At 35.9% G+C, this 17,500-nt stretch overlaps 1 protein-coding gene across 1 annotated transcript in view; it reads right to left on the minus strand.

Moving 5' to 3' along the window:
- Positions 1–6,700: 6,700 nt before the first annotated feature.
- The window catches only part of LOC135196671 (putative uncharacterized protein DDB_G0282133), a 21,628-nt gene continuing 10,828 nt past the window's right edge, over positions 6,701–17,500 (minus strand). Inside the window, exons 4-7 of the mRNA XM_064223506.1 lie at positions 17,471–17,500; positions 9,164–9,379; positions 8,964–9,042; positions 6,701–8,871 (exon numbers count right to left, since the gene is read on the minus strand). The exon at positions 17,471–17,500 is cut by the window's right edge and continues 1,173 nt beyond it. Coding sequence (XP_064079576.1) covers positions 7,184–8,871; positions 8,964–9,042; positions 9,164–9,379; positions 17,471–17,500 — 2,013 coding nt within the window. The 3' untranslated portion in view covers positions 6,701–7,183. The remainder of the gene's footprint in view (positions 8,872–8,963; positions 9,043–9,163; positions 9,380–17,470) is intronic.

Here is a 17,500-nt window from a genome sequence, read left to right on the forward strand (position 1 = left end):
GGTTTCTTGAAAAGCAGATTTAGTTCTCCAGTATAACCCTCTTCTCAGTTGCTGTTTCCGGCTCAGAAATGTGAGTAATGACCACTTGTTTTGGAAAAGTACAGATAAGCATGAACACACTCACGCACACACAAACACAGCAAGGTTGGTTTTCAGAAGAGTGTACTAAGAAATATACAATTCCTTCTCCAGTACCTCCTTCTCGGTAACCGTCTCCAGATGAAAAAATAATCAGATTAATGAACATTCGTCTAGAAAAAGACAAGCAAACATACATACACACACACACAAACCCACAAAACACACAGCAAGTGAAGTGCTGTGTCTATATATCACTGAGGAACCCTCTGTGGTATTAGTTGGCGGTGGGTACTGTATCGTATGCACCCTGCGTTTTGTGGACCAGTTCCCTGGGGGAATTTTAAGGTCTTTCGGTGATTCTTCTTCTTCGTATAATTTAAGCTCAAGTTACGCCTGTCTTTTCGTTGCTGTTTTCTCAAGAGTACGTGACAGGATGACCTTCAATTCTGGACTCATATACTTTTTTTATTACTGTAATTGTCTAAATCACATCTCGTCAAAGCTAAGACGTTTAGGCTATAGTGTTATTGCCTGTAATTGAATAGCTTCTATATATCTTATAGCTAACAGTAATACAGCATAATTCCTAACCCGAACTGAGCTTATAACATTGAATATAAGAAATATATTCAAAAGTTTATAACACTGAATATAAGAAATATATCCAAACGTTTACAACACTGAATATAAGAAATATATCCAAATGTTTATAACACTGAATATAAAAAATATATACAAATGTTTATAACATTGAATATAAGAAATATATCCAAAAATTTATAACACTGAATATAAGAAATATATCCAAACGTTTATAACATTTAATATAAGAAATATATCCAAAAGTTTATAACACTGAATATAAGAAATATATAGAAAAGTTTATAACATTGAATATAAGAAATATATCCAAAAGTTTATGACACTGAATATTAGAAATATATCCAAACGTTTATAACATTTAATATAAGAAATATATCCAAAAGTTTATAACATTTAATATAAGAAATATATCCAAAAGTTTATAACATTTAATATAAGAAATATATCCAAAAGTTTATAACATTTAATATAAGAAATATATCCAAAAGTTTATAACACTGAATATAAGAAATATATCGAAAAGTTTATAACATTGAATATAATAAATATATCCAAAAGTTTATGACACTGAATAATAGAAATATATCTAAAGATAAACACTGAATATAATACCGTTTATAACATTTGAAAAATTATAAGAATTTATACGGAAATTGAATTATAAGAAATATACGAAAAAGCTTTATAAACATTGAATATTAAGGAAATATGCCTAAAAGTTTATAACCTTGATTATAAATAAAAATATATCCAAAAGTTTAAGAACACCTGAATAAGAAAATTGTTCCAAAGGTTGTAACATTGAATAAGAAATATCCTCCAGAATTTTTGTTTAGCAATGAATATATAATGTTGCTAATAAACGTTGTATAAGACTGAATATAAGAATATATCACGTATAATACTGATATAAGAAAAATATATCAAACGTTTCTACCTTAAAAGAATATAAGAAATATATCCAAACGTTTATAACATGAATATAAGAAATATATCCAAGACGTGTAACAAATTGAATATAAGAAATATATCCAAAGTTATAACAATGAATATAGAAACATTATATAATAAACCGTTTATAACACTGAATATAATATAATCCTCCAAAACGTTATAACACTGAATATAAGAAAATATATCCAAACGTTTATAACATTGAATATAAGAAAATAAATCCAAAAGTTTATAACATTGAATATAAGAAAATAAATCCAAAAGTTTATAACATTGAATATAAGAAATATATCCAAAAGTTTATAACACTGAATATAAGAAATATATCCAAAAGTTTATAACATTGAATATAAGAAATATATCCAAAAGTTAATCACGCCTAAAATGGCAGCATAGGGCTCGGTCGTAAAAAAATCTAAAAATATTCTCTACAGTCAATAATTTCTTTGATTATCCATACTTTCCTTTCCTCTACTGAGATCATTATCTCTTGTCACATACAATTTATTTCGAGGGAGGAACCCTGTTATATAAATGAACAACTTTCTCTTTCAAAAGTACGATTGTTCAAGTTATAGCTCAGAGGCTGAAGCGAGGATGCAATTCATTATATATCCTAATACTATAGTTGTATTTATTTGTTAATTTATTTATGTATTTTTCCTTTTTCAATAAGTGATGTCTCTTCTTAATACTGTATTTGTCTTCACTCCCTCTCATTTCTTTCCAATGAACGCCAAATCCCTTGGAGGTTTGAATTTCAAGTCAGTGGCCCCTTTTGGTAGGTTTGTTCCATAATAATAATAATAATCCATAATAATAATAATAATAATAATAATAATAATAATAATAATAATAATAATAATAATAATATAATAATAATAATAATAATAATGTTGCAATACCATGGGATACCAGAGTTGAAGAGAAAAAGAGGAAAAAAATGGATAAGTATCAAGACCTGAAAATAGAAATAAGAAGGATATAGGATATGCCAGTGGAAATCGTACCCATAATCATAGGAGCACCTGGCACGATCCCAAGATCCCTGAAAAGGAATCTAGAAAAACTAGAGGCTGAAGTAGCTCCAGGACTCATGCAGAAGAGTGTGATCCTAGAAACGGCACATAGTAAGAAGGGTGATGGACTCCTAAGGAGGCAGGATGCAACCCGGGCCCAACCCCACACTATAAATACCACCCAGTCGAATTGGAGAACTGTAATAGAACATAATAATAATAATAATAATAATAATAATAATAATAATAATAATAATATAATAATAATAATAATAATAATATAATTGGAGCAATCCGGTATCACACAACAAACATGCAACATGGCTCCAGGAAGTCAAGGAAGAAGAAACAGGGAGAATAAAACAAAGATTCACAGACATCACGACAGACACAGTCAGACACCAACTAAAGAAAATGCCAAACTGGAAAGCCCCAGGTCCCGATGAAGTCCATGGATACTGGCTCAAAAACTTCAAGGCCCTACACCCACGAATAGCAGAACAAACTCCAGCATTGTATCTCCAAATCCACAAGCACCCAAATGGCATGACCACAGGAAGAACACTCCTTAGTACAAAAAGACAAGAGTAAGGGAAATATAGCCAGTAACTACAGGCCTATCACCTGCCTACCAATAATGTGGAAGTTACTAACAGGTATCATCAGTGAAAGGCTATACAACTACCTAGAGGAGACAAACACCATCCCCCACCAACAGAAAGGCTGCAGAAGGAAGTGGAGGGGCACAAAAGACCAGCTCCTGATAGACAAAATGGTAATGAAGAACAGTAGGAGAAGGAAAACCAACCATAAGCATGGCATGGATAGACTATAAGAAAAGCCTTCGACATGATACCACACACATGGCTAATAGAATGCCTGAAAATATATGGGGCAGAGGAAAATACCATCAGCTTCCTCAAAAATACAATGCGCAACTGGAATACAATACTGACAAGCTCTGGAATAAGACTAGCAGAGGTTAATATCAGGAGAGGGATCTTCCAGGGCGACTCACTGTCCCCACTACTCTTCGTAGTAGCCATGATTCCAATGACAAAAGTACTACAGAAGATGGATGCCGGGTACCAACTCAAGAAAAGAGGCAACAGAATCAACCATCTGATGTTCATGGACGACATCAAGCTGTATGGTAAGAGCATCAAGGCAATAGATTACCCTACTCCAGACTTGTAAGGATGTATCTGGGGACATCAGGATGGAGTTTTGGAATAGAAAAATGCGCCTTAGTCAACATACAAAAAGGCAAAGTAACGAGAACTGAAGGGATAAAGCTACCAGATGGGAGCAACATCAAACACATAGATGAGACAGGATACAAATACCTGGGAATAATGGAAGGAGGAGATATAAAACACCAAGAGATGAAGGACACGATCAGGAAAGAATATATGCAGAGACTCAAGTCAAAACTCAACGCCGGAAATATGATAAAAGCCATAAACACATAGGCAGTGCCAGTAATCAGATACAGCGCAGGAATAGTGGAATGGACGAAGGCAGAACTCCGCAGCATAGATCAGAAAACCAGGAAACATATGACAATACACAAAGCACTACACCAAAGAGCAAATACGGACAGACTATACATAACACGAAAGGAAGGAGGGAGAGGACTACTAAGTATAGAGGACTGCGTCAACATCGAAAACAGAGCACTGGGGCAATATCTGAAAACCAGTGAAGACGAGTGGCTAAAGAGTGCATGGGAAGAAGGACTAATAAAAGTAGACGAAGACCCAGAAAATATACAGAGACAGGAGAAAGACAGAAAGAACAGAGGACTGCACAACAAACCAATGCACGGACAATACAGAGACAGACTAAAGAACTAGCCAGCGATGACAATTGGCAATGGCTACAGAGGGGAGAGCTAAAAGAAGGAAAACTGAAGGAATGATAACAGCGGCACAAGATCAGGCCCTAAGAACCAGATATGTTCAAAGTACGATGACGGAAATACATCTCTCCATATGTAGGAAGTGCAATACGAAAAATGAAACCATAAACCACATAGCAAGTGAATGCCCGGCACTTGCACAGAACCAGTACAAAAAGAGGCATGATTCAGTGGCAAAAGCCCTCCACTGGAGCCTGTGCAAGAAACATCAGCTACCTTGCAGTAATAAGTGGTACAAGCACCAACCTAAGGAGTGATAGAAAACGATCAGGCAAAGATCCTCTGGGACTATGGTATCAGAACGGATAGGGATGATACGTGCAAACAGACCAGACATGACGTTGATTGACAAAGTCAAGAAGAAAGTATCACTCATTGATGTCGCAATACCATGGGACACCAGAGTTGAAGAGAAAGAAAGGGAAAAAATGGATAAGTATCAAGATCTGAAAATAGAAATAAGAAGGATATGGGATATGCCAGTGGAAATCGTACCCATAATCATAGGAGCACTAGGCACGATCCCAAGATCCCTGAAAAGGAATCTAGGAAAACTAGAGCTGAAGTAGCTCCAGGACTCATGCAGAAGAGGTGTGATCCTAGAAACGGCACACATAGTAAGAAAAGTGATGGACTCCTAAGGACGCAGGATGCAACCCGGAACCCCACACTGTAAATACCACCCAGTCGAATTGGAGAACTGTAATAGAACATAATAATAATAATAATAATAATAATAATAATAATAATAATAATAATAATAATAATAATAATAATAATAACCATTTATGGGTCTAAAGTTTGTTTTGGAAGCTGCTGCTTCTGAACCTTTTGATGACCCTAGACCCCCCAGTGAAATGCCCAATATGGTTCCATACCCCCTTTGCTCAAGTCCACATAAGTCCTATTTGTTGACAATATAACTTACTATACTTAGTTTAATACATACTTTTAGGTATGTATAGCTAGGAGTAAAACTTACCAGAAAATCAAAAGCATTTATAGTTTTGTATAGTTATTCATATACAAAATGTACCCATGTATACATTGACACATAGACACATTAAAATAAAATATATACAAACATCCAGAGATCAAGTCCCATACGCCTAGCATGTGGTTCTCATACCCCCAAGGGGTATGGATACCCGCTGTTAAGAACCCTTGTTTTAGGGCATCTGTCCCCAGGTACATTTGCTCTGTCAAAATCTACACTACCCTTCGTGTCAGTTTTGAATATTTTCGTGCCATATGACACTCGGTGTCATCTTGGGGAAGCAATTTTTATAAGAGAGAAAAGGCAACGAATTGTTTCGTTTTTCAGTGTCATTTGATCTCAGTTGAAGCCTTCAATTTTTAAAGCTTCAGGATAATAATTTCACTTTTGCTTTCTCTCAGGGAAAGGACCTCTGTGACGGGTGAAAACCTTTGTCTTATTTTGTAACCTTTGACCCCTCGTCAATATATATACTATCATATATATATATATATATATATATAGATACATATATATATATATATATATATATATGTATATATAGTATATATATATTTAAAACTTAGTTTCAAATATAGTTCACTCCATGTAGCATTTTGTTTTAGCTTGACAAAGCGAGAAGTGGTTAGCAAAAGCTTGCTTTATATATATATATATATATATATATATATATATATATATATATATATATTATATATCTAGTCATATATATATATATATAGACTATATATATATATATATATATATATATATATATATATATATACATAAAAGCATTAATATCATATCATTGTACCTAGTAAGCATCTTTGGTTATGACAATACCTGACAAGTTTACTGCTGTCCTTGCTTTATCTTTTGCGACATTTACAGGTTTTCTTGTGAACTAAGAGTGGTATATTTTTTGGGGGGGTGGGGGGGTTTGGGGGGGGCGGTGCTCCCTGGGACCATGAAAAATAAGCAGACTGTAGCTGTAACTGTGAGGTCATCAGCAGGCAGTGTGGGTTGCTCGTCATTAACATTTTAAAACTTTCATGGGTACTGATTTGGGGAAAATTCACGAAGTGATGTTTACGTAAATTATTCAATAAAACTCTTTCTTGCTTATTTCACTGGTGCCTTTATTACAACACTGTAAGACCTGTTGGAAGGTCTCTGGAAACATAAGATGTTTCTACAACATAAGATGTTTCCACAGCATAAGATGTTACATGTGTTTTCAGATGAAGACATTATCACAGATATTTCTATAGTTATTAGCATATTTTTCATGTATTAATGAGATGATAATGCTATGCGAAATCATAGTTTTGAAAGACATATCTCATAAATCTTCCATTGAGAAAAATGCTATCTTGATGTGGTTCTAATTTGACATGACTAGGTCTAGATTGAGTAGTCAAATGGTTCTAAGTACCAGGTCACACTCAACCAAGCATTCACAAATGAGGTCATATTTTTATAAGTTTTTTTGTGCAGGTGGTCAGACCATTCATAAACCAAATGAAATATTTCTAACTATTCTGTAAACTAAAGTTCGGCAATTTTATAGCCCGGTCCAATAAGCTCTCTTTTCTTGTAGTGCCAAAGTTCGTAAGAGTTGCCAACTTAAGATCTCCCAGCCAGTACGACGCTGACGGGAGAGTAAGTCCTTCCATATTGGTTCTGGTTCTGGGACACTACTGAAGAGTACTGCTGGCCCTGACGAAGGTTCTGTTGCTGGCTGGAACGCTGTTGGTAGTTCTGAGAGAACTGGGAACTCTTCTGTCTCTGGGTGTTGCTTGATCTCTGATTATACTGATGATTTTGGTCGTACTGCGACCTCTGGTATTGATTCTCCCGGGTGGGGTAAACCCTCTGGTATTGGTTCTCATCGTTCGAGAAACCCTGTGATCTCTGGACTTGGTTCCTGAACTCGGCAGATCCGTAGCGTTGGTTTTCGTTTTGGCTTTGGCTATTTTGGTTGTATTGGTTCAGTCTGTTTTGGTTATTGGTGTTTTCACTGTATCTTGTGGACTGTTGCTGTTGCCTCTGATTGACTGAGTTCTCCTGGTTATACTGATGTCCACCGGTCCTCTGGTCCCTGTCGAACTGGTGACGGTCATTCGTGTTGTCCTGAATCTGGTTTTGACGGTTGAGACCGTAACGGCTTCCATCTTGCCTCTGTTCGTACTGATAATTATTGATATTTCCGTAACGGTTCACATTCTGTTCATTGGTGTCGAAGTTCGTGGAATACAGATTGTTCCTTTCGCTGTTCAGCTGTTCATTGTTGAAGAGATGGTTTCTGTTCTCTCCGTAGCGCTTCTGGTTGAGGTCGGAGCTCTTGAGGATGACTCCAGATCCTGGAACCCGACTGAGCTGGAAGTTGTCTCTGTTCTCAGTCTGTGACTTTTGTCTGTAGTTCTGCTGATCCTGGAACTGACTCAGTCTCGTCTGCTCAGTCTGGAAACGGTTTTCGTTCTGATAGTTCTGCTGGAGTTGCTGCTGAAGGTTCTGGAATTGGTTCCTGTTTTCCCTCTGGTTCTGAAACTGGGTCTGGAATTCATTTCTGTTTTCCCTCTGGTTCTGGAATTGGGTCTGGAATTCGTTTCTGTTTTCCCTCTGGTTCTGGAACTGGTTCTGGAATTGATTTCTGTTTTCCCTCTGGTTCTGGAATTGGGTCTGGAATTCGTTTCTGTTTTCCTTCTGGTTCTGGAACTGGTTCTGGAATTGGTTACTGTTTTCCCTCTGGTTCTGGAACTGGTTCTGGAACTCATTCCTGTTTTCCCTCTGGTTCTGGAACTGTGTTTGGAGTTCATTCCTGTTTTCCCTTTGGCTCTGGAACTGGTTCTGGAATTGATTTCTGTTTTCTCTCTGGTTCTGGAACTGGTTTTGGAATTCATTACGATTTTCCCTCTGGATCTGGAACTGATTCTGGAACTCATTCCTGTTTTCCCTTTGGTTCTGGAATTGGGTCTGGAATTCGTTTCTATTCTCCCTCTGGTTCTGGAATTGGGTCTGGAGTTCATTCCTGTTGTTTCTTTGAGTCCTGGAAATCACGACGGTCATTCGACTGATATGATCCTCTGGCTCTGGAACTGGGCGTACTGGTCGTTTCTGCGGCCATTCTGTACGTCGACATTCTGCTGTCTCTGGTTCGAGCTGGACTGCTGATAATTCTGCTGATTTCTGTTCAGTCTCTGGTACTGCTGCTGCTGTTGGTTTCTGCTGCTCTGTTGGCTCTGGTACTGGCTGGTACTGCTCGCGTGATTTCTGGATGGCGTTTTGTCCTTCCTCCTTCCTGACGGTTGGTCCTGGAATCCAGTTCCAGGAGCGACCTGGTAGTCGACGGTGCGACGAACGCCATCTGGGTCCATGACGGAGTACTGGCCGACGACAACGTCACCTCGACGCTCCTCCCTGGCGGACTTCAGGTCACCCGTCGACTCGGCATCGACAGCGTAGGCCCATGTGTAGCGGGGGTTCTATTTGGGGAGAGGAAATAGTCGTTAGTTTATAGAATACTGGAAGAGTAATCAGCTTCAATCGAGCACCTATCTCTCCCTTTGATATCAGAGAAATATCAAAACTCTCCACTCTACTCACAGGATCATTGTAGGCAGTCTGATCGAGGGTGTACTGCCTGGCCTGCTCTTGGGATCGCTGCTTGAAGTCCTCTGAGAAGGTCGTCGTGGTTTTCAGTAGAGGTTGTCTGGAGGGGGCGTTCAGACCCTGCTCCACCTCGACCCCCCTGGAATCCAGGATGTAGGACCCGTCATCAGAGAAGGCCACGCCCACAAAGACCGCAGCTATTAAGATAATCTGAAATATTAAAACAAATGATGGAGAGGTTAGTGGAATTCCCTATTCTATGGCTCAAGCTTTCGAATTTCAATGTTTAATGTTTTTTTTATTGTTGTTTTTATATAAAGGGTTGCAGTTTTTCTTGAGTTTTCTTGTTAAGTAGCGAACTCATTTTACTGAATAAGTTTTCCAAATCACTATAGTTGTTTATTTTCATTTTCGCCAATTATCGAAGCACTATATATACCTAAGAAATACAGTTATTGCGTGTATTTAAAACTAAATATAAAAGTAGTTAGTGTTGACTCCAACATTACTATAAACATTGATTACAATTCAAACTTTTAGTGTGGAAGATTCCAAAGTGAGTTCAAAGAATGCAAAGTCCTGTGAACTGATAATCCTGGATCTAAATTTATTCTAAAACCTACAAGAGTCACAAACCATGACAGAAGATAGGAACGAAACGGATAAAAGCTAACGAAGTTGGGGACGATGATAATAAAGATATGTACGTTTACAATGAAAGATCATCGCCACAATCAAATGAATCCGATGGGAAAGTTCAAAATGAAACGACAGTGCCAAGCACTCTCGTGTATTTTTAAACACATCTTCGGGACGTAAAGATGTGTTAAAAATACGCAAAAGTACTTGGGCACTCTGTCGTTCGAGCTGTTTATAGTTCCTCTCGCTTCTGAAGCAGTGTTACCAGACAATCGCATCATTGTGGCTCCATACTAGATCGGTCAGTAGAGTGGAACGGGTTATGGGAACAGTGTTCGCTCGTCGACGTTCAGTGCTCGCTAGTGTGGACTGGGCTTTATAAACAAAATCACGTGCTTACTTTTTGCTATTTATTATTAATGTTACCATAAGGAGAGATTATCTGAGAAGATCCTGAAATGGGAAAGTAAATCTGATTTATTATTATTATTGCCACAAGGAGAGATTATCTGAGATCCTGAAATGGGCGGCTAAACCTTAGGCCTTACCTTCATCGTTCCAAGAGGCGAGAAGAGACGAATGACCACAGACCGCCAATGACTGAAGGCAGCTGTCAGTGACGATGACACTCGCCTGCCTAGAGCTTTATATAGCAACCCCACAGCCTACCATAAGGTCCCGAACTGGATTAAATAAACTGGATTCCATTCTCAGCCTTCCTGCTCCGTTTCTTTTATGACTTGTACGAATGTAGGGGTGTTGTTTATTCTTTACGAGGCTAGTGTTTGTTTCTTGTAGTGGATGTTTGAGCTTCTAAAAGAGGAATACCTGATAAGTCAAGAGAAGGAGGTTATGACAGATAGGTGGCATCTTTGCTCTGAAGGAATGGGTCGAAAGTCCAGAATCCACACTCACAGTTCCAACACGAGTGCTAACTCACAACGTTAAGCTTGCAAAGATTAATAAACAATAAAAAAACTAGATTAACTCTACCAGTGGTTGTCCGTCACCTCAATATCTGCTAGACTCTAATGTCTATGAAGTGGTTTTATCGAAGTGGCCAACCTATCTGGCACTACGTTTAGCAACAACAATAAAAAGTGACACCAGAGTAAATCCATTTGTCTATGGAGAATTATAATATCTTGTAGGTAATACTATGGGTTTAGTTACATAGTTATTGATCGTGGTTAACTTTAGACGTCAACTCTGAACATGGCTGTATGTATGTAGGTATTGTTTACATTAACCTCATTAACATTATAATTCCCAGAGTTCCTGTGTATTAAAATTATTATTTTTCTTTTTCCGGGGGAGGGGGGGGGGAAAACTCTATCACGTGAGTATATACAATGTACCAAGGAGTCCACAATAATAAAAGTCAAGAGTTCGTGCATAATTCATAAACATTTATAAAAGCTTTCACTCCCTTCTCTGAAGATGAACCCAGGGAAGGGTTCGAAAGCTTCTATAAAGTGCTTATAAATTATACACGAACTTTTCACATTCTTATTATTGTGGATCCCTTAGAATATGATTATTCTTCTTTTATTATCATCATTATTGTTGTTGTATGATACACAAAGACTTGGTACAGAGTATTACTATCTTGTCATATTTAGTGAATGATTATTCTTATTATTATCATCATCATTATTAATGTTGTATGATAGACGAGTACTTGGTAGAGAGTTTTACTATCTTAATATCTAAGTTAGGTTGCAGTTTTGTGAAGGAACCCGATTTCTCTTAATAGAATTTGTTAGTTTCCGAAATGTGAATCTGCTGAAGGAGAGAATTGGTATTTTGTAGCATTTCCATTTCCGGGATATTCCTTATTGTTAGGAATCTGGAACTCAGCTATTCCTAGTCTCATTTGGACCCAACCCTTAACCTCAAGGAACAAAGTAAATGAATAAAAGATGGATGAAATAAGCAAACAAATTTTTTGTTAATTACCAAGAAAATTAAAATGATTTTTTTTTCACCTTATATCATTGAGTAATCCTATAAAAATCGACGCAAAAAGTAAACAATTAATGTTTACCAAGAACAATTAAATGAAGAATCCATTCGCTATTTACTTTTTAGTTGATAGTTTTCCTGATTTTTCTCTCTCACTGTATTTTTTAGTTTCCTGATTTTTCTCACATTGTATTTTTTTTATTAGTTCCCCTGATTTTTCTCTCTCCCTTCCATTACAGACTCTGAACGCCCCAGTTCCAATTCCACAACCTATTGGAAAGTGAAACTGACGGCGAGGAAGAATGATGTACTTGGAACCAGTTGGAATCTGACACCCAAAGCATGTTTTTCCCTTCTATACAGGGAACGAATGCTCCGGAGGGTCACCCTATGGAAGAGGTCTCTGTCCTCGTCTGGAGCCAGTGAGGGTCCGTTTAACAAAGCTTAGTCTATTAATGCATTGCTGTTAGTATGTATGTGTATGTATACACAACACACACACACAAACACACACTACCCACATACACAACCCACACCACACACACAACCAACACACATATATATATATATATATATATATATATATATATATATATATATTATATATATATATATATATATACATCGAGCGTCAAATGTCCTGTAATATATCTCCTTCGCTCTAACTCTGAATTAATATTTTCATTATAGTCACCGAAGGGGAATTTCTTTAGTCGATAAGAAATTCGTCGGCTACATTTGTAGCTCGATGCATGTATATGAATCACGGTAATGTGATATGACTCATATATATATATATGTAATATATATAAATATAATAATGTATATAATATATTATATATTAACATATATATATATATAATTATATTGGACAGCCGTTCGACGGTAGCGCTAAAACTAGATGTCAAACTACATTAGTAGTTTAGTCTTTGTGAATATAAGAAAAAAAAATGTCATGGTGATGTAGTAAAGAATGAAACAAAGAAAGAATATATATATATTTTCAGGTCAGGTCTCTGGGAGACCTTCACCCAAGGCGGACCATAGAAGGCCACAAGATTAACACGTTCCGCCCACCTGATTTAACTAGAGCGAGTTGACAAACGTGTAGTCGTGATTAGTGTAATATAATTCTCCTGAGAAAGATGTGGTTTCTTTATAGTAAGGGCTATATATGACATTTATTCAAAAGAATTCGTAAGATAGATGATATAGACGTAACATTTCTTTTAGTGTCTGAAAAAAAACCATATGGTTTTTCTCTAAATGATATTCCTGACATTAAAAAAAATGCTACGTCTATATCATATAGAGAGAAAAAAATGTTTTTTCTCTAAATGATATAGACGTAGCCTTTCTTTTAATGTCTGAGGAATATCATTTAAAAAGAGAGGAAAAAACAATATTCTTTTCTCTAAATGACATTCCTCAGACATGAAAAGAAATGCTACGTCTATAACATTTATAGACAAAAGAATATGTTTTTTCTTTAATGTCTGAGGTGTGTCATTTAGAGAAAAAAGTATGGTTTCTTTATTGAGATGTTTATTTTGAATATTTATTAAAGAGAATTCTAAAGGTGTGTAATAGAGACGTTAACTTTTTTTAATGTCTTAGGAATGTCATTTAGAGAAAAATTATGGTTTCTTTATAGAAATGTTCATTTTGTATATTTATTAAAATGAATTCCAAAAGTATGTAATAGAGACATAAACTTTTTTTAATGTCTCAGGAATGTCATTTAAAAGAAAAATAGTTTCCTTATATAAATGTTTATTTTTGATATTTATTAAAAAATAAACTTTGATGGGTTAAATAATAATTTAAATTTAAACTTTGAGGAATAACTTTAGGAAATAGACGGTTAGACGTAACCTTCAATACTAATGAAGGTTACGTATATGAAAAATATATCATTCCAAGGAGGATTGATATATGAGGAATGCGATTTGAAAATAAATGATTGACAAATTCTTTAGACAATTATCTATTAATTCTAGTTATTTCACCGAAATAGCTGAGGCTATGAAGGACGCAGTTCTTTTATATTTTCTAGGGAGTAATTTTAATGACAATTATTCATGTCTTCTCTGTGGACTTTCCAACAAAGAATTACAGAACAATTAAGTAATAAGTTTATGGGGGGCCATTTCGTTACAATGAGTACTTATAACTCTTCATTATACATTTTTTGTTATTCGTAAACACTTCATTATCCCTTTCGTGCTATTCGTGATAAAATAGGTAGTCATTTATAATAACATTTTTATGTTTTTCTGAAAAGAAAACTTTATTGGCGCTGGCTTTGGGGTCTGTCCCGCTTCCTGTCCGTCCGCACTTTTTTTACTGTCCGTACTTTTTCCTGTCCGCGCCCTCCAAGATCCTAGGCGTAAAGAGGGCTGCAAATTGGTGTGCTGATCATCCACCCTGCAGTCATCAATTATACCAAATTGCAGCCCTCTAGCCCCACTAGTTGTAATTTCATTTAAAGTTAAAGTTAGCCATAATCATATGTCTGGCAACGATATAGGTCAGGCCACCACTGGTCTGTGGTTATGGTTTCATACAGCATTATACCGAAACCACCGAACGATATATCTATTTACATTAACATCTGTTGGTAAATGGATCGTAATATCTTCTGAGCTACATATTTAAGTAAACTTTGTTTATATATGGAAATTTTTTTCTTCTGTTATTTCTTGAGTCTCCTTTAGTTGGACGAGAACGAAATCAGGACGGACAGTGACGTTGCCGAATCGGCCAACAGAGAGGCTATAAGTTTATATCGATTCTGACCTTACAAATCACCGTCGAACTCGGTGTTTTCGTAATTAGAATCGCTATAAAACCCCCTTTACCATGTTAGCCAATTCGAACGTTTTTTTTCAAGTAGTCTTGTATCGCATCACCGTGATTCGTATAAATCATTCGAGCTACAAATGTCCTTTAATATCTAATTCGCTCTACCTCGGAATTGATATATTTTCATATATGTACCGAAGGGGAATTTTTAGTTGATAATAATTTCGTCCCCTCATGGGATCGAACCACTGTCCAGTGGACGAGAACGAAATCAGGACGGACAGTTTAAATAAAGGTTTTTTTTTTGCCACGAAATGCCTAAAAATGTACTTAGCTTACCTTATTTTTGTGGATTTGAAACCATAAAATCAATATTTAAATCTTTTAATGTTAATGTAGTGTTTTCTTATACCATTAAAGATATGCTAATTAAGAATAGTCCCGTAACAAATAACAACATCATTTACAAAATTCCTTGTAAGGATTGCCTTTCGTTTTACGTTGGTCAGCCAAGTAAAAAGAAAAAATAGATGTGTACCGTATTAAGCACATATGTATTCAGTTTTAGAAACAGCCCAGACTTCAAATGCACTGTTTATCCATCTGAGTGAAAAATCTCATTGTATTAATTGGGGTGATACCTCGGTAATTGCTAGATCTAATGATTATGTTTCAAGAAATTTACTGGAATCGGCAATTACACAAATCACTAATAAAAACAACCTAAATCTTAGTCTGGGAATGTACCATTTGGACCCATATATTTGTAAGATGTTTATGAAGGACCTTAAAATAAATGAACAACTAATAAGTTAGTCCAACATATATATAGTTATTATTTCTCTCTCTCTCTCTCTCTCTCTCTCTCTCTCTCTCTCTCTCTCTCGCTCTCTCTCTCTCTCTCTCTCTCTCTCTCTCTCTCTCTCTCTCTGGTTCGATATTCTCTCTCCCTCTTTCTCTTGCTCGATTAATAATAATTTTTTGGGGGAAAATTTTTGTAAAAATTCATGATATTAAATTGTATATGCTCCCGGTGTTTTTTCAAAATGTACTGTTTTTCTGGAAGAAGCACTTGTTTACTGCGTGTATCCTTCAAGGTGTGGCTAGCCTCAGGCGGCTCCTCCTTTCTGTAGAGTGATAATCGCCCTTATGGCCAACTTTGTAGTGTCAGTTTGTATATTAAGCCTTCTTTTGACTATGTTGTTCTTTGTAAAATCAGTTTGCCTCAGTTAAGGGTCCGAACAGGACTGAAAGTACTTGGCTATCTCGCTTTTTCATTTTTTTCCTTAGTGGCAAAAAAACCTTTATATATATATATATATATATATATATATATATATATATATATATATATATATATATATATATATATATATGTATGTATATACACACACACACACACACACACACACCATATATATATATGTATATATATATATATATATATATATATATATATATATATATATATATATATATATATATATATATAGTTCATTTGTTTTTTCACACTAGAGATTTTATTCGTCTGAAGTATCTACATTATGGCTAAGTTGTTTCAGTGTAATTATCCTAAATATATTCATAAAATCTGTTTTGTTTATCTTGTGTTTGTGCATGTAAGCCAAACCTGTGAGGTAGTGAAATAAGATGTTCCGATCCCGTAGACTTTAACAATCACCTTGTGTAACTGAAATACGGAAAAAACCTCAATGAGTAAGTGAAATTTGGGGTGAAATGCCCGTAGACATTATGGCAATGTGTTCGCATTTCCCTTGCCGCAAGTAAGTTAATTATGGTGTGCGATTACCGTAGACTATATGATAATTTGTCCTTGTTTTCTGCGGCTTACCATGACTCTTACTTATATTTTCTATTTCACTTGCTAATAGATAACTTAGGGTTTAAAGGAGTTACACCCGCCTAATAAAGTATTTATTTCCTTAATAACCTTTGATTCCTTTTTACCATAGGGCCACCTCAATCTTGAGCAACGACACCGAGGAATCTCTCAACATTTTAGAAGCTGTTGAAGAAGCAACAAAGAAGAAACCAATGAAGATTAATCCAAGTGATTAAAGAAAAGAAAAACCTTTTAACTATACTCGGTTTTTTTCATCTGTCCATCCGCCTGTGGTGTTTTCGCATGGTAACACTGCATCTCGGGCTTTAAATAGTTACGCTATGTGTAAGTTTTAGGTAAAATAAAAGGATATCAGGGTGTATATTTGCAACTGAAAAGTGTGTTAATAATTTACTGTATGCGAATTTCACCGTTAATATTCGAAATGGGATATTGTTATTATTGTTGAATGTAAGCTGAATGTGACTATCTAAAGCCCCGGACGCAGTGTTACCATACACAAACACCACAGGCGGCTGGACAGATGGAAAAAAACCGAGTATAGTAGCACACCACTCCTGCAAGCCGGCAAAATTGCTTTAACAACCACTTGGCGAATACTGGAAACTTTTGATGAGCTACAAAAATCCTCTGTACAACTTCTGAGAATCTTTTTCAAGCAAGTGGTAGTCAGGAGTAGGTAATAAGTGGCACCTTTAGCGAAACCGAGGCTTTACTCTTACCATACGTTTTTCACAAACATATATATTGAAATCTAGGTGAAGGAGAAAACAAAGTTTGCTGGTATTTCAAGTAGTTTGCCTTTATTATAAAAATACGTCATGCAGAAAATACTTTGTATGACAAATGAAAATTAAGACAGTTATCAACATAAGAAGCCAAAATAAATTATTGATAACTATCTATAGTTACATTTTAAACATATTCTTCTTTATTTGTTTTTAATTCTCAGGTGACATACGACAGCGAGTTTGGAAGGGCCAATGTTTTCATTCCAGTGCCGGGTAAATTAACCAGTGCTCTCAAGCGAGAACCACACTGATGGGAGCGTAGCTCTG

The sequence above is a fragment of the Macrobrachium nipponense genome, chromosome 18 (assembly GCF_015104395.2).
Source record: "Macrobrachium nipponense isolate FS-2020 chromosome 18, ASM1510439v2, whole genome shotgun sequence".
NCBI classification, from domain to species: Eukaryota; Metazoa; Arthropoda; class Malacostraca; order Decapoda; family Palaemonidae; genus Macrobrachium; species Macrobrachium nipponense.